Below are 24,225 nucleotides of genomic sequence, written 5' to 3' on the forward strand. Positions count from 1 at the left end.
CTTTTCTCTCCAAAATTCTGGAGAAAACTTTCACTGTTACTGTGTGTTCACACCAAACGTGAATGCGAATTTCGCGTTGTGTTATTTGCGCGAATTTAACCGCCGGATCATGTTCGTGTCCATTTGTGTCATTCCCGCAAATACGCGAATTCACTCACTTGCCCGAGTAGCGACTATTTCTGGCAACGTTTCTTTCCGCCATTTCACCATGGATATTCAAAGAACTGTTACATTGTACCTGCTGTGGAAGGCCAAAATATGTTGAAAAACTAAACGCTGTCATATCTGGGTTCACAACACCATCTTGAGGCGAGCACAGCTCCTCCAGGGTCTGCATCTGGATAACTGTCCAGCGGTATTTTCAGATGACTACTGGCCAGTTTCACAACCTGCTAGCTAGGATCGGTGTCAGAATTTCATAAAAAGACACCACCTTATTCAACCGGGTCTTGTAATTTTGTTCCCACACACAGCCACAATCAATTTGTCCTCCATCTTATGACACAGTCAGCAGTGACGTCGAGACAACCTCAACGCTGATTGGCTGTCATAACAAAACACACAACGTACCAAAGTTGAATATTTTCAACTTGTGCGAATGGCGAAATTTTGCGTCGCAAAATTCTTGTCATTCACCTCATTCGTGCTGCCCGACTGAAAATTCGCGTCATTCGCACGTTTGCATAGACTTTGTATGGAAACTGTTCGCACAAATGTGCGAATTTTTGTTTGGTGTGAACACACATTTACTGTATGCAGAAGACACACAGCTGTACTTCTGGAGTCGTCCACATGAAACAAATCAGCTGACTAAACTGGAGGCCTGTCTAAAGGAAATTAAAAAAAATGGATGATCCACAATTTTCTTTAATTAAACTCTGATAAAACTGTAGTTATTGTGCTGGGCCCAAAACACCTTAGAAACACCTTATCTAATAAGATAGGTACCTTGTATGGCATCACCCTGGAAACCAGCACTACGGTAAGGAACCTAAGAGTACACTTTGATCAGGATCTGTCCTTTAACTCCCACATTAAACAAATCTCCAGGGCCACCTTCTTTCATCTACGTAACATCGCTAAGATTAGTTACATCCTGTCTCAAAAATGCAGAAACTCTAGTCCATGCTTTTGTCACTTCCAGGCTGGATTACTGCAATTCCCTCCATCAGGCTATACTAAGAATTCCCTAAAGACTCTCTGGCAGGTCCAAAATGCTGCTGCATGCATATTGACTTGAACTGGTAGAAGAGACCATATATCTGTACTGGCTTCTCCACATTGGCTCCCTGTTAAATTCAGCATAGAATTCAAAATTTGTCTTCTAACATACAAAACCCTCAACAATCCTTTAGCTATTAGGCTCTCCTCCTGTGGAACCAGTTTCAGTCCGGGATGCAGACACCCTCTCTACGTTTAAGGGCAGACTTAAGACCTTCTTTTTTGATAAAGCTTATACAGTATATTTTAGCTTAACTGTTAACAATCAGGGCGGCACGGTGGTGCAGTGGTTAGCACTATCGCTTCACAGCAAGAAGGTTCTGAGATCCAGTCCCGGCTCAGGCACGGGATTTTTCTGTGTGGAGTTTGCGTGTTCTCCCTGTACCTGCATGGGTTCTCTACGGGTACTCTGACTTCCTCCCACAGTCCAAAGACAAAGCTCAATTAAACAGGGGTACAAAGAGATATTGATGATGACAGGCACAGAAAGTGTTATTGGCAGTGTGCAGAGCCAGACATGTCCTAACACTCTTACACACACACACACACACACACACACACACACACACACACACACATACACACAGAGCGTGGAAATGTGCCATAATGCTTGACACACTCACACACCTACACATTCATACACTATGTCTCTGAAGCCGTACATGGTAGTCGTTGTCATTGTCCTCCTTCGTTTATCCAGGTCTGGCCTGCGGGGGCAGCAGCCTCAGCTAGGAAGCCCAGACTGTCCACTCCCCAACCACTTCTACCAGCTCTTCCAGAGAATCCTGAGGCCCTGAGGCCTCCTCCCAGTCGGACATGCCCCCTCCGCAAGCCTTAATATATATCTATATATATATTTATTTATTTATTTATATATCCATCATTGTCTTCCGCTTATTCCTTACTAGTAAGGGTCGCGGGGGGGCTGGAGCCTATCCCAGCATCAACAGGCGAGAGGCTGGACAGGTCGCCAGTCCATCGCAGGGCCAACATACAGAGATGAACAACCATTCACACTCACATTCATACCAACGGTCAATTTAGAGAATCCAATCAGCCTAGTCCCCAAATTGCATGTCTTTGGATGGTGGGAGGAAGCCAGAGTACCCGGAGAGAACCCACGCAGGCACGGGGAGAACAAGCAAACTCCACACAGAAAGATCCCGCACCCAAGCCGGGACTCGACCCCAGAACCTCTGCACCACTGTGCAGCTGCCATACTGCTTATCCAAACTAATTCAAGTGTCCTGAGAGCACAAATCATGCTAAAAGCATGGCATCACTGATATGTTTCAAAACAACTTGGCATGTCAAAGCTTAAGGAAACTCGGATTACTTCAGACAAGTGGTATGAAGGCAATTTTATGGTTTTGTCGTGGTTTTTTATATAAATTGGTCACCGTTGACTTCAGCTGTTTGGGAAATAACTGCAACGACCTTTTTTTCATCCCTTTAAAGCACAAATATTTTCAACTTGAAAATAGTATATCTTTAGATGAAGTGGTTTTGCTATTATGGTTAAAAAAAATTACTAACAATAATACAGTCGAAATGTCAGCCTTCTTAGAATTAACAAAGAAAAAAATGTTGTAGTCTTGTAAAAACATATAATCTTGACTCGCTGTAGCAAATAGGACCTGTGAGCTACAAGCTGACTTGTAGTGCAGAATCAATATATTCACAATCCATTTCTTGCAAACAGCCAAGCTGCTACAGTGCCATTGAGCGACTGACCAAGCATCAATAGTTGTTGAGGTGTGGTCACCGTTCAATATAGAGACCAAAAGAGGAGGAAGAGGAAATTCATAACGATGTCCAAAAGGACCTATTCAGGGTTAAAGTCAATTTCTAAATATTTTAATGTCTGTCTGGCAGAGTCAGCAGGATGAATTGTCATTTGTTAGACTGGGTCCTCCAGAAACATATGTCTGTGTCATTGATGAGGAGCAACATGTGTGTGTTTCTGGCAGTCATTTGGCCGAACTGTTGCATCGCCGTGTGACAGTAAACAACCAGTAATACTAGCAATGCAGTTGAAACTGTGAATCTGTATTTGTGTAAACATTCCTATCTTGAAAGGATGACAATTCATGATGTGTTTTAAATGTTGTTCTTTCTTCACTAAATATTAAAAAAAAAAACAGGAGGCATATCATTTGGGGCAGCTGAATATAGAGTCGCACTTCTTTGTGATTCTTTAATAAATGTTCATTCTTATTTGTTGCTCAAGCTACTTTATTATATGACATACCACACAAGACAAATAAAGTTTCTGTTTCATGTTAACAGGACTTGTACATTGTACATAAAGCAAGAGCTGTATCCAAAATAAAGATCTGTTCCATTTCCTTTTGAATCCCTCAAAAATCAAGACGCATAGGTGTTAATGGATCAACAAAGTGGTAGAGTGATAAGTAAGTACATTTTCAACTGATTTCCATTGTCATGTTTGTCTGGATGCTTTTCTGGATTTCATTAGGTTTAGATAAAAATCAACTGCACAAGAGTAGGGACCAGGGAAGAGCCCCCATGGAGGCATAGGCCATGACATGGGTCAGATATATAAACGCTACTGTTCCCCCAAACATGCACGCATGTGCGCACACACACACACACACACACACACACACACACACACACACACACACACACACACACACACACACACACACAAACAAATGTTTCCAGAACTTGCTACATAATGTCAAAAAAATGGAATGGGCACATGTACAAAATATGTCAAATGTACACTAAAAAGCTCATCATTTCCATGCTTTCATGCTTATTTGAGAGACTTACACAATCCATTTTTATTCTGTAAAATCATGTTAGCAGCAATGTTGATGCCAGAGGATAAACTGCTTTGCTGGCTGCCTTTAAAAGTCAGCCGTTTTTATTATTTGTTCAGGGACATGGAAGAATTGCCTACTAAACCCCTTTTACTTTTAGTGAAGTGAAGCATGCTAAATGGTCCCCTTGGATCATGTCAAAGAAGGGAATCCATGGAATACACTGATCATTTCTGTATAGCCTATTGATGTAAAAGTAAAATACATTCAAAGCTTTTGGGATGTATGAAGGTACAAATGTATGGGTACAAATGTATGCTTGAATATTTAATCACTTGACGTTTCTGTGATGAAGAGGTGAAGGTTGAAGTGAAGGGATACACTATGCATCAACCAAGATTACAAACGATTTAATTAAGAATCTGTCAGCAGTAACTGGGGTGTTTGGTTATGCAGCCTATCCAATCTAATCAAACCACACCCACATAATCCTGGTGAAGCACATCCAAGTTCAATACGGTATGTGAATATTTATTATGACATATTCTGATTGTCTGACTCAAATGTTTATCAAGTATCAATTTAAGAGAAAAAAAAGGAAACGAGCAAACATAATAGGGTCTTTGCCTGAAGTACCTTCAGGCTCAGGCCCTAAAAAAAGTCATTTCCACAAATCCATCTCAACAATGTAAATGACTCATTTTGGCAGCAAAGCTGTGGTTGCTGAGCAAGTGAGTAAGTGAGTGAGTTGAAATGCCTAAATGCTCCCACAGAGTATCTATAGTTGAATCTTCCTCAACTGTATTTTCACAGATGCAATACAGCAGTGAGAAGGCAATTGCCCATTTAAATTTTTCTTCCACTGAAGTATTTTCAAATGTGGGATATTGTTTTGTTTTGCTTTTTGTTGTTGTTTTTCTGTATTGAGTTTTACGTCTGCTGGAATTGTTTGGAAATTGTAATTTACCACTCTGAAAGAGACTGACCTTGTAGCAGAGTAGTGAGTAAAGTGGCTTCATATTCTTTAGGACCTGGATTCGTGGCCAGGTGATGAAGTAAATCTGACTCGTCCTCTGATATTCCTTTGCATGCATCACAACATGATACTTCCTAAGTGTAACTGTAACAATATTATTAAACGAATCACACAGAAGACAATCAAACATATATATGCATCTTCCAGTTTGGTGCATACAGTTGGAGAATTTTACTGTTACCCATTATGAAGACAGAAATGTAAGGGAACTGTATATATGTTATATGCCCGAGTTAAATGCAATAGATGTTTTATCATAACATAAATGAACAAAACCCAGTGAGAGAGTTTCTGAAGCGTAAAAGAAAAAGTGTACAAGTTGCATTCTTAAAGGTGCCATAGAGTGGTTGAACGAGGTATTAATTCTTGTTCTGTGGTGTGATATGTAACCCTACAAAAAATGGTTGGGTCTGTGATGGCTCAGAACCTTCCTAAAAGGCTCTCTGAAACCGCTTTGTTACCATGTTGGGTTTAGAATGCATCGTTTGTCCCTATTGGCGTCGTTTCTGACCTTATCTGGCAACCTCATTATTTATGCAAGTGCATGAGTTGACGGCGATCGGTTGCCGTTGTTTATCTGGCAACCTCATTTAACTACTACTCTGTGATTGGCTGCCCTCACTGTCACTGAAAAGAAAGTACTCCCACTTTCTCAGCTAACTGTCGCCGGTGCTAAGTGTGACTGCTACTGTCAATTGACAACATTCCATATCATACAACAACATTTGTAAGATAAGATACCAAGTAGCCATGGCCCATTCACGGATCCAGCCGTATATGCAGTGGCGGGGTGGCCGTCGGGACAACCGGGAGTTTTCCCGGTGGCCTGGCCCCTTGGTAGCCTGCCTGGCTGGCATGATTTCTTCCCCCTCAAGCCAGGCCAGGCCAGCTAGCGACAGACAGCGCAGATAAAGCAAAGGTCTCAATTCTATCGAGGCCATTCATTCAATCAATCTGCTCAGTCAGTGCTGCTGCTGCAGGCTCCAGTTTGTGTCGCGCTAGCAAGCTAGCTGCACTCACTCGACTCGCTTGCATAATCGCCCCCTCCTGAAATATGTCGAAGGGGCGTGTGTGCGAGTGTGTGTGGGGGGTCACTAACTGAACATTTCAGCCAAAATCACATTTGTCCATTTTCCCGCAGCGATTCAAAAAAGGGGAGATACTTCAAACAGAGGTTTTGACTCTGCCTCCCACTTGGTGTGTATTCCCCACAGCTGGGGGACGTTGATAAACACCAAAAACACGAAAACGATGATTTTCATTCAAGGAGACCTTTAAGTGATTAGTGTAGTCAAGTCAATTTTAATTTTTTGGTCATTTTCCCTTTTTTCTATGCTGACAGAAATTGTCCATCATTTCAAATTAAAGTTTTCTTTCAATTAGCTGTTAGGTTTCTTTCTTGCCCTTCTGTTGATTTGGGGATAAAGGCAGTATCATTCTATTCCATGTGTTTGGCCTGTCTCTGGCCAAACATATGATGTTCTATTTAAATCACAGATGCATGACTGACCAGACAGCTTCAAGGCTTTTATGTACACTATTGTTTAAGTATTGTAATCAAGTGTTCAGATCATCTGATTTCCTATACTCGATAAGGGTTTTTAGTTTTTATATATGGCTCATTTGGTGATGTTCTGTACTTTTATTTGTTCAAACAAATACTTTGTCCAGAGACTGGGCTGACCAGGGACCAATTTCCCACACTCTTTTTTTTGCCCCAGCCCCAAACTTAGCCTTTTGCTGTATAACAGAAGTGGAATGGAGATAACACAAAGAATAATCCCCTGTGCCCCCACTAAACCATAAAAATGGGATTAAGAGCTCCCCATTTGGTACACGGACAAACGTGCAACACCAGATGAAAAAGGCTGCTTCATAAGCTGCAGACAGAGCCAAATCACTATCTTCCAGTGCCTGGAGATAAATTCATACAAGAGGCAAAGGATGTGACACAAACCCTCACATCATCTATCAACTTGAAAACCAACATCAAAAAACTGGAATATGAGGAGCTCCTATACCATGGGAATGTTATATGACAACATGGAAAAAATCTGATTTCTTGATAGGAGTTACTGCAAGAGGCTTGCAATAGGTGACTGGATGAAACAGTTCTGCTGAGGAAGAGTGACTGGCCCCTAAAACAGTACCACTGTGTTACATCTGAGCTGGGTGGAGACGTGTTCAAACCCTCATTGACACCAGGTTGGGCCGTTGCGATATGGTCCAGTGAAGCGGTCAAGACAGGAGGATGATGGCTGAAGACTGCAGTGCTTGCAGTTACCGAAGGCATAGGCACCGGACCAGGTGCATGATGTGGTGCAGCAGTCTACAGCAACAGACATATTATCTTAGCACAAGAAGCATGGTGGTGAGAGTCATGTCATAGCATCTGTAATGTACAAGGCTGCAAGAGGAACTCCTCACAACAGCAGTGCATGAGGAATGAACCCAAGAGTGATAGCTCTAAGAGTCTTAAATTTAAAAACTAAAGAACAGCAGGGCTATTTCCATATTAAGACACCCTCGCTTGGTTTAAGCATACATGCTTGTAGCAAATTACCATCCTAAAATATATGAAATAGGATTAGAAAATGTTACCTTGTGTCAGTGGTGTATCCTTCTATTTAAAACAGACTTAATAAGACAGTGAGTATTCTCAGGTGGTCTTTGACAATTTGCATCTGCTGCTGTCATTTCCTCTGAGGCAGTTGGTCAAGTAGTAACAATGCGGGAGTGAAAGTGAAGCATTAAGGGAAACAATTTGAATTTCACCATCTGCCCATTTGGATACAGGAATAGAACACCCATTTTCTTCTGTGAAACATCTGTTGCGTCAGACTAAGTTATCCCAGATGCAGTCCAGTCCAACTGCACACAGGAGCAACAATTGTGAACTCAAAGTGAACACAGTATGTGGTAGTTGTTGCCTACATCACAAAAGACAAGCGGCCATACTGGCATTCTGAAGCCCTCCTCCCTCACCTCCTAGGGACCATTTTTCAACATCCTGCCACTATGACAAAAATGATATGAACACAAACAAATGCAAAACAGGGAACTGAATAATAGCAGCCAGACAAGCCAGAGAGGCTCACTGAAAAGGAAGCTGTTCTCATTGATTGCTCTGCTGTTTTGTTAATGAGCCCATAAAAGTGACTGCAAGAGTTTTTACAGCGAAGCTGAAGAGAAAGCAGTGACATGCAGCACTTTTTCGTCTTAGACACATGAAGTGCTGGAGAGGAACATAAACTGGTCATTATGTCTGACGCTGGACATTCAGGAGCATACAAAGAAACAGAAGCTCATACTCTCGCTGCTTCCAATTTCTAACACACCCGACTGACAAACATCAGCGCAATCATGTGCTCAATTGCCAATTTACCCAAGCAAGAGTATGATTTATCATGGTACACCTAGATAAAACTAATGCAGTGTAATACAAGAGCAACAGAAATGTACAGTTCAACACCACCACAAATTACAGCCTCCAAAAAGCCCATTCAAATAAATCAACATCTCCCCCAAACAGATTAAATAAAAACTACACATTATAATTCTCATGAGTGGAGGATTTACTTCAGGGCTATTGGATTATATTGTGGTAATCTTAGTTTTACCTAATACATTTTCAAATTGTGTCTTTGTGACATTTGTCTGTTTTTTGTTTTGTATTAGCCAAAACTTTTTACAAAGCTGTGAATGGTCAATACATTCACGTGTGGCACCGGTTGAAGCCTCACAACCGATAACTGTAGAGTAGCCCGAATGCTGCATGGAATGCTGCTGCCATTGGGATTTTTCTCACACCAGCATCCATCCATCCATCCATTTTCTTCCACTTATCCTATTAAGGGTCAGGGGGCTGGCGGGGTTCACCCTGGACAGGTCACCAGTCCATCTCAGGGCCAACACGACAGACAGCCATTCACACTCCCAGCCACGCCTACAGTTAATTTAGAGTATTCAATTAGTTATTATGTCTTTGGACTGTGTGAGGAAGCCGGAGTACCCAGAGAGAACCCATGCAGGCACAGGGAGAACATGCAGACTCCACACAGAAAGATTCTGTGCCTGAGCCGGGACTCAAACTTGGAACCTTATTGCTGTGAGGCGACAGTGCTAACCACTACACCACTATGATGCCAGGCCACCGCATATTTCTGACAGTATCATAATTTAAATGGAAAATATTAGAACTGATGTTCATCTATTTAGAAGTTATGACCATTGAAAAAAATGACACTGCTTACAACACAAAAATGTAATATTTGGAAAGAGTTCAGATGTATGAATTCAGTATGCATTTTTTTATTTTGGAATTACGCTGAATACATGATTATTTGCAGTTTCAGTAGATCTAAGTCTTAATTGACGGTGATCAGGAGCACTGAGCATTTTTTTGAGTGTGGGAACTCTACGACAACATATAAACGTCACACTGAAATGACCTGAGATGACCAGGACTTGAAACCAGCATAATTCTTTCTGAAATAAATGTCAGGATAAAATAAATAATAAATAAATAACTTCACAGAAATCAATTCCAAACAAAAACACACCTTTAAAATTACAACTGTCAACTTGATGATGGCGCAACAGGATGAATCTGAGAATCACCAAAAAAAAACATTGTATGTTTTGTTTGTAAACCATGGATGTACGGTATTATGGGTGCCAGTCTGTTTAAAAGAGGCAGTGACATGTTTTGATGCTATTTTATGAACAAGACAATGTGGACTCTTTCGCGCGCTCTCTCTCTCTCTCTCTCTCTCTCTCTCTCTCTCTCTCTCTCTCACCACTTCTTTGTCTCTCGCATGCAAACAGCAAAGACCTTTCCAAATGAGAGGGAATTGTAGCTTTTTTAATAACCTCAGATTTGTGGGTTCACGCATGTATTTTCATAATTTAGAATTTATTTATTTTTTAAATTGCATTTCACAGACTCTTCTGGGTGTGTTATACAAGCCCAAATTTAGACCCATTACATATACTGTATGTGTAAGATTTTATCCCCAAAGTGTTGCAAAATGTTATACTGGGCATCACTATTTTTTTGTGTCAAATACCTTATCATAGAATGGGGACATTTCTGAGGGTGTTATTTATGGCTCTTCTCATAGCTACTGCAGGTGTAATGGATGAGAAAAAAAAAACATTTACTATGCAATGCATTGTGTTTACAATGGTAATTAAAAAAAAAAAAGCGCATATGAGGAGAGTTGGGCGTGCATATGATGTCACTCTCGCTGGAGGTCTCAACATTCACATGCCCATGGGAGAAAGCCCACAATAGTCAACATCTGCCATCAATGCATTCACATGGAAAACATGAAAAATACTGTTGTGCACCAGACTGTACAAAACACACTCAGCCATGACCTGAGAGGACTAAAGCGAGAAGGAGTAAAATAAAGATGGTCAACCCACCAAGCTGTGTAACAAAGACCAGTAAGCACATGACTTTACGAATATTATCATCCATCATGATATATCATATTCATTTGCTGCACATTGATCACACAAATTAAAAATGCTAAATTATAATTCTCACATAACTTCACAGTTAAATGAGCAGCAGAAGTTCATTTATATATATATATATATATATATATATATATATATATATATATATAAACTGCAAATAATCATGTATTCAGCGTAATTCCAAAATAAAAAAATGCATACTGAATTCATACATCTGAACTCTTTCCAAATATTACATTTTTGTGTTGTAAGCAGTGTCATTTTTTTCAATGGTCATAACTTCTAAATAGATGAACATCAGTTCTAATATTTTCCATTTAAATTATGATACTGTCAGAAATATGCGGTGGCCTGGCATCATAGTGGTGTAGTGGTTAGCACTGTCGCCTCACAGCAATAAGGTTCCAAGTTTGAGTCCCGGCTCAGGCACAGAATCTTTCTGTGTGGAGTCTGCATGTTCTCCCTGTATATAGGTTATATATATATAAGTTCAGTTATATATATATATATAAAAGAAGTTCACTTATAAATATATATATATATATATATATATATATATATATATATATATATATATATATATATATATATATATATATATGTGAACTTCTGCTGCTCATTTAACTGTGAAGTTATGTGAGTTATGTGAGAATTATAATTTAGCATTTTATATATATATATATATATATATATATATATATATATATATATATATATATATATATATATATATATACACACACATAGCAGTTGCCAATTCATCAGTTGCACCTAGAAAAACATCAATGCAGAACAACCCAGCAACGCAGCCACAAACCCTCTTGCCCTGAGGAATACAGAGGGAGGGTTGTTGATTTGTTTTTACTGTCACATAAAACCTGTCATCAATGAGCATATTGTTGTTGTTATTTTCTTTACAGCATTATATGCACATGACAACCTTGGGATGGATGCAGCCTTACTTTACACCCCTTCAACACCTTGAGTTAAACACAGTGGTTTTTACTCTGTCCCTCATTACAGAAAGGGCAAGTTATTTCCTGAAGTGCAGCATACATAACTCTACCACACAGATCATTATTCACAAACAGAGTTGTCTCTCTGAAAAATCTGTTGAGCCTTCCAAATTTTGTGTAGGGTATGAAATTACACAGTTTGACAAACATGGCAAAAAATAGGAGGTATCTGTCACCATGAAAACTGATGGACATTTTGCATTTTAAACCGTTGATTTCTATTGTGTGCTATAAATCAATATTATGTTCCTCTGTAATTGATGAATGTATGCGCATGGGTATAACACAAGTCAAATATCTGTTCTACTTATGATTGATTTTTGTATGCCCTGCAGGAAGCAAACGAAAGTGATCATAATTAATTCTGCAAGTTGCATTTCATGGGACTAAGCCCTTGGATAAATAATGCCAAATATGAATCTTTGGGGGAAAGGCAGATTAAGAAGAAGGGATTATTACAAATACGTACCGCAGGATAATTTGTTACACTGTTGCTTAGCAAAATTTTGGCCATATGGTGAACTTAAATGAAAATAACATTACATGTTTAATTGTGAGTTCTGATTGTTGTTTCATTTCTGTGTTGCAGGGACAGAATCAACCCGCTGCAAGTATAACTTCTACAACCTGTTCTGCATCTCTGCTGCGCTACATGGCCGTGTCCTTAGCCACCCCCCCAACATCATGGAAACTGTTATCACTGACTGGCTAGTTTACCTGCTGAGCAGTGGAGCCTAATGATGATATCATCAATGCTATCTCTGTCATTGATCTGATTGCTGGCAGCACCCATGTGAAAAAATATTTTGAGGAATAATTATCAGATCTCCCCTCATCATGCTGGAGGAAGCTGATGGCTGCTGCATCTCCGGATGGTTAGCACTGTCTTGATATTATCATTTGTGACTGTGACATTTATCCCCCCTGGAGCTATCAGCATCCTTGTGCCTATGTATATTTTGGTGTGATTGTGGTTTGTTTTTTCTTTTTTGTTTTTTTTTGGGGTTTTTTTTGCATCTGTATGGCAAGTAAGAGAAAGAGAGAAATTTAAGGAATTACTCACTCTAAAGGGAGAAAAGGAAGAACGAAGTGAACAAGTTGCGAGGAGTAGGTGCGATGGCCAGGTGGAAGCACCATCCAAGGACGGGGTGCCAACCACTTCAGACCACCCAGACTGGCAGAAATATGATGGGGAGTATAGGGATGGAAGGTCGCACAAGCCTCAGCTGGTTGATATTCTCTCTGAAGTGGCTGGGTGTCCTGCTGCTGTATGCATCTCCAGCTGCTGTTTGGGCTCAGAAACTTGATGAGAACGATCCAGTGGTCACTACCAACAATGGCAAGTTGCGCGGCATCAAGAAGGAGCTCAACAATGAGATCCTGGGTCCTGTTGTCCAGTTTCTGGGTGTCCCATATGCTGCTCCACCAACTGGCGAGCACCGCTTTCAGCCACCTGAGCCGCCAGTGCCATGGCCAGACATTCGCAATGCCACACACTTTGCCCCAGTGTGTCCTCAGAGCATTGTGGAGGGCCGCCTTCCAGATGTGATGCTGCCAGTGTGGTTCACCAACAGCATTGACGTTGTTTCCACATATGTCCAGGACCAGAGCGAGGACTGTCTCTATCTTAACATCTATGTGCCCACTGAGGATGGTGAGTTTGCCTGTGGGTTGAGGGAGGGTGGTTGTGGGGACAAATGGGTGGAATGGAAGCAATTGAACCCACAAATTTCTGTTTGATGGGTGTGTAGTTGGGGTGTGTTTTATCTATGCAAGTACATTACTGTCTTTGTCCCTGTCTGTTAGTAGACGGAAAGCATGACCTCATGCATGTTTTATGTGCATGAACTGCTTAAAATACATGACTGTGTGAATGATTTGAAGAAATATCTGTTGAAACCTTTTTTCTTTTATATTTTACAACTCATATTTTGACCTTCCATTTTCCTTATACTCCCTCTCCTCTAGCTACCTGAGCATCCTCCCCCTCTATCCTTCTACTCATTCTCCACATGGCTTTATTTGCCTTCTCAGCAGCTTTCCTCACCTTCATGTCTGTAGCTCATCGTACCCTATTGAACTTTGCCATTATGGCTGTAGTTCATTAAACAAGACACTCCTCGTCATTATCATCACCAATTGATTTTGCTGACTGGCTGAATGACTGGCTCTCCAACTGATGGATTGAATACTAAACTGATTGAGTTGGTGTGTTTCATTCTCTCCTTTTTTCTTTATTTCAATATCTTTCTTTTTCAGTCAATCAGCTGTGTGTGTGTGTGTGTTTTTGTGCGTGTGCATGTGTCAGTCTGTGAGTGTGAGTGTGCATTTGTGTGTATGTGTGTGTGTGTGTGTGTGTGTGTGTGTGTGTGTGTGTGTCTGTCTGTCTGTCTGTCTGTCTGTCTGTGTGTGCGGGTGTGTGTGTGTCACGGCGTGTGCATGCTAGCAGTAGTGTGCATAACACGTCCAGGGGTCCATGTTATTCTTTAGTCTTTTATTCATTTTACAGTTAAAAGAATATCCAAGGAATGTGCCAGGAAACCGGGCAAGAAAATTTGTAGACAAGGAGGTATGTATGATATAAACGCAACCTTTACCATGCAACAGACAGAAGAAACGACTGAAAACAGGAAGAAGACAAAAAGATGTGTGGCACAGAAGACAGCAATTGTTAGATCAAGGTCCACAAATTATTCAGGTCTCCACTCAGGGTTTTTGAAGGTTATTTGAATGCTACATTTAAAAGGCAGCACTGTTTTAAAGCTACTTGTGAATTGGGGGCCTAAAAATAAATTAAAATAAATGAATAGAAAAAAAAAATACGCTGTCAGAGCCAGTTTTCCCTGACTGATGAAATGCACTTAAGCAGGAATCAGTGACTTAAGCAGGACAGGCCTCAGTCAGTTTTGACAGATTTTTACAATAGATATCCTGCAGATGTTCAGAATGATGCATACAACAACCCTGAATCAGCCAGTTAATTTGTAGACCTTGAGAAGGTTTGTTGATAATGAGGTACCACACTCGCAGGTTTATTGATGTGTGCTCTCGTTGGTCAGCAAGACTTGGAAACAACATAGATGTGATAAGCTGCCAGATCAGGAGTCAGAAGCTGTGCAGTACTGACAACTGATTTAGTTGGAGATAGGAGCAGGAGCATATGAGATCAGGCACACTGTCACAAACACACATACACACACTCATGGTGATGCAGTTGCATGCAGTGTTTAACAAGATGAGCTCAGGCTGGGCCTTGACTCTGTAATCTTCATTACAAGAAAGCAGAGCTGTGTTCAGGTTGGCTCGGGCTACTGTATCAAGCACTGCTTCATCAAGATAATGCCCTCCTCACTTTGTGCTGTGTGTGTGTGTGTGTGTGTGTGTGTGTGTGTGTGTGTGTGAGAGAGAGAGAGAGAGAGAGAGAGAGAGAGAGAGACAGAGAGACAGAGAGAGAGAGAGAGAGAAAGAGAGAGAAAACCGTTGACAGTGTCCTTGGTACTTGATGAGGTCTGGGTGTTAATGTCAGTGTCTTGGCAGCAACATAATAGCTTAAAATGCATTCCTCTTCTGAATACTACACAAATACATGTCCACTCTAACCTCTCCCTTTTCTCCTGTCCAAGTGTGTTGCACACTGATACACAAGGATGCACTGACACAGGGATACGTTTTGTAACATAACATCAACACTCATTATTATTCCAAGCCCCCCATATGGGTATGGGATTCCATATGGTTAATTACACCAATGAATGGATCTAGGCTGTTTGGAATAGTTCTCTAAATAATATGAATTTAATTTTAATTTTACACAAGTGCCAAATTAAGTCTGTGTTATTGTGGGTTTTAATGTCAAAAGTTTACCCAGTAGAGCCTATAATAATTGAATTGCACAAGAGGAATTTTGTACTTATGTACTTGCCAGTCCATAATTGACTTTATAGTATTTTCAACTCTCATTTGACAGTGTGTATATATTTTTCGATGCACCATGGTCAGTGAGAGTGGGCAAGGGCAGTGGGAGAGTGGGCAGTTGCCTTTTTATTATTTTAGTTTCTTCCTCCAGGACCTTCTCTCTTGCTACAGTCTGAGTCGCAAATCATCACATAGCTGCATCTGGCAATCATGTACTATTAGATGTTCTGTCAATTCTACAGCTTTCTGGAGGTTTTCTGGACTTATTACTTTGGCCCAGACTCATTGCCGGTTCAATCAGCTGGACTGATGCACTACAGAGGCAGAAGAGCTAGTAGAGATGTTAGCAGTACCAATTGTGTCAAATCATTGCAAACTGCAGAAAAGGTATGTGAGGTGTGAATGACCAATCGCAGTTCACATCATGAAACTAGTATGACTATTGGAATAAATCTATCAGTTGTTCAGAATTACTTTCTAACGTTTATTGTAAAAGGGACGGGTAACACGGGTGTAACCTATAACTGATAAATGTCAGGTGTTACTTTTTCCACACCTTGACAAAACAGCATTTCTATGAATATAACAACACTAGTAAGTAAACATGTCAAAAAAGATAGTGAATTTTGCTGTTCTTTGAAAGAAAAGAACAGTTTAATGATGCTTTTAATTGAGCCAAGATTGTGTGGCAGTGGTCCACCATGGTCACCGCAGAGACTGGTGGGTACAGCGTCAGCAGCAAGCCAGCCTCACCATCATTTTCCCTTCAAAGGAGTTTAAAGAGGGAAAGTGGAAACTGGACCATTGATAAGCTCTGATGTTACCATCCCTGGAGCAGGAACTGACTTCATCAGAAGCACCTGGCCAGCTCAAGTCATATTGGAAGTTACCAGCTTTTTTAGAATATACTGTATAAGCTCAGGAAAACAGCACAGAATTATTTTTCTTCCATGAAACCTCATCAATTTGGAAAATAAGCTGTTTTTCTTGGGTGTATACAATATATTTACTTACAAGTTAGACCCTGTTTTTTGGGTTTTTTTTTAATCAATTACTTTGTATGAAATTGAACCAGTGTCTTAGGTTACAGCAGAGTATGTGTCCCTTACAAACATGGCACGTTTTCAGTGCCATGTTATTTATGTGCACCTGCATCCACCTCATCCTTCCACTGTCAAATGCATTCTGCATACTTCTGAGTTATAAATGAGGCATTATTATCATTCATGTAAGCTTGCTGTTCCGGACATCAGGGGATTTCTTTTGTTGTTTTTTTTAAATTAGATTCAACTGTTATTAAGTGTCATTAAAAGCAAGAGTGTGACATGTCTTTATCATTTATCATTGAACTGCCAACAATGATGTCTAGCTAATCTGCTGAATTAGCTTTGAGTATAAGCCAGTTTACTTCCTGTAGAAGCCATGGAAGATGTCACTTGGTTTGGCAGGAACTCTTCCTTATGCTCTAAAAAGCTAATCATCCCCTCATTCAGTATGTAAGGTATCTTTGGTCTGATGTTTCTAGTTCCATGTATGCAGTTGCTGACTGGGCGAGATTGGAAGAAATACAGTAAAAAAATACAATAGACTTTTAATAACACTTTTGTTTTCACTTATTATTGTCACAAATTCAAGTAAAAGATCTAAGACTTCTAATGAGCCAACAGGAGATTTCTCCGATTTTTTGCAGAGGTGAGTCTAGGACCTGCCAAGGACATTCTAAACTGTACAGTTTTATCTTAAGATATCTTCCTGGGGTTGTGGAAATGAACACATCACTGTATCGGGTTGGACCACCATTTTTCTCATGCAGTGCAACAAATCTCCTCTTAGGGTACATGTCTTTAAGGAAGGGATTAGTTTAGAAGCTGATGTCATGCATGAGATTTGACCAAAAGGATGCCCTTGAGCTGCAGGTGCAGATATACATAGACAAGCAAATCTTCACCTTTAACATGGTTTGGCATCTTTGCTAAGTCCATAACCTCTCCAGTTCAACCACAGTCATACTGGATTGCAACTAACTATGGCTTTTTTATGATAAGTCATATCATCAGTCAGTGGTTTATTATTAGGAGCTTTTGTGAGTGTAGCTTATGTTTAGGTCTAACCATGGCAGAGTTCATGATGATAGAAGAGTACTAGAGTTAAAGGGGAAATAGAGGTGATCCAGAGAATGACACTGATGAAGACAAGATAAGTAGTAATATTAGACCATGAAGGACAAGTGAGATCAGGACACAAAGAACCAAACAATAGAGCACCAGTGAGGCTGAGTGAAGCAAAGTGTAATTGCTGTGAGACCGAGCTATGTGTCCTCATAAGGTATACTGTATACTCCTATACTGTACTGCCTCATAGCATGGTCTTCCATGGTTAAAAGTAGTGCTTTTGATGTGTCTGGGTTGAGTACGGTCATTAAGATCTCACATGCTGGGATCGTGGTCTCTCTAATGAGATCAGACCTAGCTGTGCCGCAGTTAGTCCTCTCTCTCACTGCATTTACTGTCTATTATTACAATGGAAGTAACTGTTGTGGAACCTTACTCCTTATCTCTCAGAGATCACAGCTAATTGAACAAATATGTACTTGACAGTTAAACAAACAACAAAAAATCACCTATTTTGTTAATGTGTTGGAGCAAATTTTTACTCTTGCTGAAACTCTGTCTTATGCACATTGCTGGTAGAAAAATAATATTAACCATTATTTGCTTCATTGTGCTCTAATTCCTGCTAAGCAGCATAAACTGCCAATATTGAAACAGAATGGGGTCAGTAGATCACAGCCCCCCTTCTTCCATCATTATAACTGAACAGATATTAGTTGTTCTTTTCTTCATTTTTAAAAAAAACTGTTGTTGTATATTTACTGCACTTCATATGCTTTCACACCTACTCACAAATGCAATCTGATTAGAAATGGAGCATTTTCTGAAAGCAAACCTCCAGCTGTGATAATGGCAGAGCACTCCAAAAAACTCAGCCATCTCAAGCTCAAGGAAACATGGAGTTCTATCCCCATTGGATGACAACTGCTGGCTGTGGACCTTGAACAGATCTGGAATCTGTGTATAACAGTTCATCAGTCAATAGAGAAACTAGGTCAATATCATTAGTTTTTGGTGACAGTCCAGTGTACATATGGATGCTGGATGCTTTGAAATCCTTGTGAAAAATACATACAATGCATCAGATGAATGTTGCTGTAATATACATACTGTATGAACGCTATTTTATGTTCATGATGACTGAGACTGAAGTAAAGAGCTATACATATTTAAATAATGCAAATTGATTCATATACAGACTCATAGTTTGAAGGAGACATTCCTGACTTGACATGGAGAGATTTAGAAAATGTCTTTTTGACATGAGAAAAATGGAATACATGTAACTGACCATTTCTACAAGTGGCTTTATAGGTAGAGCAAGGCACACTGATGACTTGGTTTTCCACAGATTCAGTAATACAAGCTCATTTGCATTTGTAGTTTGTGGCATTATGGAAGTGAATACAGCTTAACGGGGAAGTGTGTGTTATTTGTTGAAGGGGTTTCAAGAAAATGATTAGGACTGATCAGAAGTTCCTACATTGATTATTTATTCTAAAAATATTTTAAACAGCCTCAGATTAAGCTTTAGATGTTTTTCAGCAGAACATGAAATTTATTTTCAGATCAGTCTCCAATTGAGATTCTCCTGCAACTGACTTGATGCCGACTACCTTGTAATCTGGAGCAGTTGACTGCTTTTTACAATTTGTATCACTCACTTGTGTCCTGAGTATATAAGTGATTCAAGTAGAACAGATATAAAACTGAGACTATGTGTGAGTATGAATGCACATACACTTAAAAAGGGGAGTGTTATTTGTTTGCAGGGCAGATTGTGGTAGGGTTTTGTTTATTAATGGTTAAATGAACTGAAAGGGTGGCTGTAGCTCTGGGGATGATGCAGTGCTTACTGCTTTTTTAATAAAAGCACCTGGTCTGATTTCTACCACTCTGTACCCCATTCCGCGTTTGAATATAGAATTTTATGAAAAGCAGAGCTTCATTCAGTTGTGTCTTAGCATGAGGTCCAATGACTTGCAGCACCCTTCTCATTTGTTATTTTCCAAACAGAAGCAGATTGATGGGAGAATAAATTCTTAACAGTGAAAAAACAGCAATGAGCAGTGAATCCTGTACACAAAACAGTTGTGTCTGCACTCAGCGAAAAGGAAACGTGTCTATCTTTTGTGTGATTACAGAGGCAACCACAGCGAACAGCAATTGTCAACTGTGTGTGTGTGTACATTGGGAGAGTGACTCTGTGTGTGACTGACAGGCAGGCTGCCTGGAATACATGTCATACCAGAGAGTGTTGTGGGACACAGACACCAAATGAGAACTTTCCCTCCTCAAAAACAAGCCCTTCACACAGAAACTGACATTGTTATTTGTTAGGTACTCAGAACACTGCAGTATCTGTACCAGATACTCATTTTAATCTGAGTATGCGACTCATCACTAACCAGTAATAATAAGTCAACCAATGTGCTGAAATATTTTTTTGTGTAGCAGTACCAACATAGGAGTCTGGTCAGAGGGTTAGGGCATGTATTGCATGCTCATGCAACATAACAGAACAGTGAAAGTAATAGGCAAGCTTGTGGCTTTGGGAGCCAAGGAAATAAATATATTTTTTCATACTTGTTTTATGTTTTGTTGAAATATGTTTCAGTCTCAACACAGAAAATGGAGAAAGCAGTGCGGCTCTGTCTGCCCACCTATGGAAACATTGTCTATTGTCTTTAATTAATCATGATGTTGTTTGTTGAATTACTTAACTTAAGTAGCTATTCATACACATAGGAATTTTGTTGTTGTGATGTAATTGGTTGATGTTTTACATTGATGGCAAAAGTTCAGAAAAATCAATCTTATTCTGTGTAGAAAGATTGTTGCTTTTTTCTGTGAAATATAGCTGTAAGTATTAAAAACTGAAGTTCATACTTCTTAGAAAGGAGTTTTAATTTTGTTTTCCTTTAACCCCAAAATAAATAATACAAATACATCTATGGTTATGATGTATTTTCCATTCATGGCACTGATTTAAAAATATTTCTTGATTGGAACTACCTGTTTTACAATTCACAATATAGAGACAGACATGACTATGGCATGTAACCTTTATGCAGAGAAAATCTGTATGTCAGTTTTTTGAGTATTCAGTGTTAAGTGTGGGTGTTAGAGTCACAAATGAACTTACCTAGAATATAGCATCCTTATAATAGAGATTTTGCAAAACCCATATTGCAGGTACAATTTGACCACAACCCATGTGTCTGTAAATGTTTGTGCATTCAGGAATATTTAACTCTTTGAAGATATGATTAATTTTATGAATAATAATAATAATAATAATAATAATAATAATAATAATAATAATAATAATAATAATGAACATTTAATAGGGTCTTCACACCATGGGGTGCTTGGGCACTAAATACACACCCAGTCAATACTGTAGAAAGCTGTACTGTATCAGTACGACAAATGCATATTATTCATTGATGAATTCTACAGCATTAAAGAGTCAGTTCTGGAGAGATGACACGATTGTGTGCTATGCTGGTGTGCCTTATGCAAGCAGCTAGCTCAGATGACTGGGTCTCATGGAACACATGTGCTTCATGGAATCAACTGTTCACCCCTCAGTGCTGTCAGACCTTGTGAGACGAGAAAAAAAAAACAACAAAAAACAACAACAACAACAACAACAACAAAACCTTTCTGTAAGGTGCCACTGTGGTGGGCTGGGACTCCCTTTATGTTTACTTTATGCTGAATTAAGCTTTTAAAACCCAAACTAGGACATTTAAACTGCAAACTAGGCCATTTCCCAGCGCGTGTAGATACTGTTTAATATCTCAAATAGTTCCGGAAATATTTCAACATGGTGCATTATTCTGATGTTTTCTCCACTCCAGAGGGGTTTGGAGTAGGAGCTCCATTGTAGATGTGACTTTCGTCAAGATGCAGTCAACTTCACAGAGGGTGAATTTTTCACTATTGTCAAAACTCTCCCTTGTCTCTCTCCGCTTGTTTCATTTCTTTTTTTCCATCCATCTTGATCCGTCTATGCAGGTTGGCCTTTTCCCTCACATCTGCCTCCATCTCACTATCCTTCCTGACCTATTCACCCTCCAACATCTCACTTCTTCTCTTTTTTGTCCTCCTGCTCCTCTGTCTTTCTCTCACTCCTGTGGCTTTGTCCTAGTTTTGTAGTTGGTGAAGGAGGATCCAGTGGGAGGCGCCGTGCACACACACACTTTCAAACATAGACACACAGGGATTAAAAGACAGGAGTAGGCATGACCCTTCTTATGTTTAGGTCTCCCCTGAGGGTTCTGTCACCTCCATTCAAACCGTAATTTCTCTACACTTGCGTTTCATCCCATGTTAGTATTTGTTTGTGTGTGTGTGTGTGTGTGTGTGTGTGTGTGTGTGTGTGGGTCTGTATGAATATATGGTTTTGGGTATGTGTTAAGAGAATTTTAAGTTCTGTCCTTTCTTACAGAATTTTGTGTCAAAACTCAACTGGATATCTGTGCTGGCTGCCTGGCATGTAGTGGACATGATCAATGTAGCTCCAATGGTACATGATCCTAAAGAATAAAGAAATACAAGACAGAGAGTAGAAATATCATCTAACTCTGAAAAGATGGTGCATTTGACATTGGTAGTCTTGTGCTGCAAAATACCATCACCTTAATATAGGTTTGTCGAGCAACACTCAAGCGGAGCATTTAAAATCAAAAAGCTCACATTCAAATTAAGAGTAGAAAACTAGGTTCATGGATACTGTCAAAACTCAAAAATAAAAGGTGATTTTAAAAGATTCAAAAAGGATTTTTGATTCTGATTTTGATTGTGATTAGTCAACAAAGTTTTAATAAGTCCACCAAAAGTATGCAAGGTGAGCTTAAATAAATTTGTTCCATGAACTGTGCATTGTTGGTGTTTGCATGTTCTCCCTGTGTCTGTGTGGGTTCTCTCTGGGTACCCCGGCTTCCTCCCACAGTCCAAAGACATGCAAATGGCGACTAGGCTAATTGAATACTCTAAATTGACCGTAGGTGTGGCTGTGACTGTGAATGGTTCTCTGTCTATATGTGTTGGCCTTGCGATGGACTGGCGACCCGTCCAGAGTGTAACCCGCCTCACGACCGAAAGCCGCTGGGATAGGCTCCAGCCACCCGCAGCCCTTAACAGGATAAATGGTAGAAAATGGATGGATGGATATTAAAAATGAAAATAAAATGCTTGCACTCACCAACAAGGATCTCCTCCACAGTGCCTGCATATTTGAAAATAAAATCCATCCTCCTTTCTTTTCTCTAGAAGACTTCAATGGCTCTGTTGCTCTGTTGCCCAGTTTATCTATGCATTGAGTTCCATCAGTAAGTCATTTTCTATGGACATGGAGGCTAATGCTGTAAACTAGCATAGGGGTGAGCTGACCTATTTTCACAAGATCCAGTTTTTCATGAATTGTCATTAGAAAATACAGCAATAGCTGTTGTTAGCGAAGGGATCTCTGGAGTTCAGATCGTTCAGATATTTTGCAAAGTGCTGCCTTTCAGGCTCTCATGAGTTCTTATCCAATCAAGGGACTCGTAAATGTCAAGTTCCGCACAAGACATCCTGGCCTTGGTGTTGCAGACTCAAGATCTGATTGACTATTGCAACTGACTGTGTCTGATTCTGAGCCTGCTCTGTTCTTCAGGCCTCAGACAGATTTCATAAACCCTGACAACACAAATTAGCTGAAACATGATTGGATAAATACTCTACCTTAATATACAACACTGGAAGCAGCACAACCAAGTAGATATACTATGACATGAAGAGAACTGACTATGGAGAATAATTTTATCTGCATATTTATGAAAAAAAACAAAAACTTTTCTGTGTATGTTTAGGCCAGCAGAGAAGGCCTTGCTGGTCCTGACGGCCCACCACTGATAAAAGCAATATACCTATTAGTTTTAGAAGGTAAAACAGAGACCCATCTAGGTTTTTTTAATATGCAGTGAATGTTGAATGAAAGTGCATAGACATAACAACAGGAGTATTCTGGACTGCAGTGTATGGGTGTCTGGGTTACTCAAAACATGGTTCCCTGTATATTGTTTCTGACCATTTATTGGCAATCCCCACAGCTTATTTCAGAGCGAATCGAACCATTTTTGCCTGTTTGCCCTGAACCCTGAAACCACATCCCAGTATCCACCATAGTCTCTTGCTGCAATACAAGTTAAAAAATGTAGGGCTATTGAAATACGAGTGAAAATATTCAAAAACACCAGTGGTGGATGGGAATAAAAAAAAAAAATGCTGGGCAGAAAGTTGAAGGTCAGACCTCAGCCAAGGTCAATGTACCATTCCTTTGAAATGACTGAAAATGTCCAGAGAAAATCAACACAGTTTGACATTTTATTTGAGATATCAATTGCAGTTAGAAGTTTAATGTAATGGTGATGATAAATGTTTAGCCTATATCAAATAAGATGATGATTTCACTGGAAGACACCTGTTGCTAATGCCAACATCTTTTTTTTTTTAAATCTTGACAGACAATAAATAGATCATTTAAAAAAAAGTACTAATTTTGTTGTCACTTCTGAAAGTTAGAAGTGTGAATCTTTCTGCTTAGACAGTCAAGTCTGCCTTATTTCTGGCAAATGAATGCACATGACAAGGGAAAGTTG

The 24,225-nt window shown here is 39.7% G+C and overlaps 1 protein-coding gene across 3 annotated transcripts in view; it reads left to right on the plus strand.

Annotated features, from left to right (window-relative positions):
- Positions 1 to 24,225, plus strand: part of nlgn1 (neuroligin 1) — a 399,552-nt gene that overhangs the window by 51,500 nt on the left and 323,827 nt on the right. For 2 of the 3 annotated variants that reach the window (XM_086225326.1, XM_086225327.1), the window contains exon 2: positions 12,139 to 13,203. In XM_086225326.1, coding sequence (XP_086081452.1) covers positions 12,666 to 13,203 — 538 coding nt within the window. In that variant the 5' untranslated portion in view covers positions 12,139 to 12,665. Of the gene's footprint in view, positions 1 to 12,138; positions 13,204 to 14,058; positions 14,119 to 24,225 lie in introns of all 3 variants that reach the window. The other variant, XM_086225325.1, reaches the window with a different exon arrangement.

The sequence above is a fragment of the Aulostomus chinensis genome, chromosome 14, assembly GCF_037954235.1.
Source record: "Aulostomus chinensis isolate RoL2024-O1b breed Wild chromosome 14, RoL_Achi_v1.0, whole genome shotgun sequence".
Lineage (NCBI taxonomy): Eukaryota > Metazoa > Chordata > Actinopteri > Syngnathiformes > Aulostomidae > Aulostomus > Aulostomus chinensis.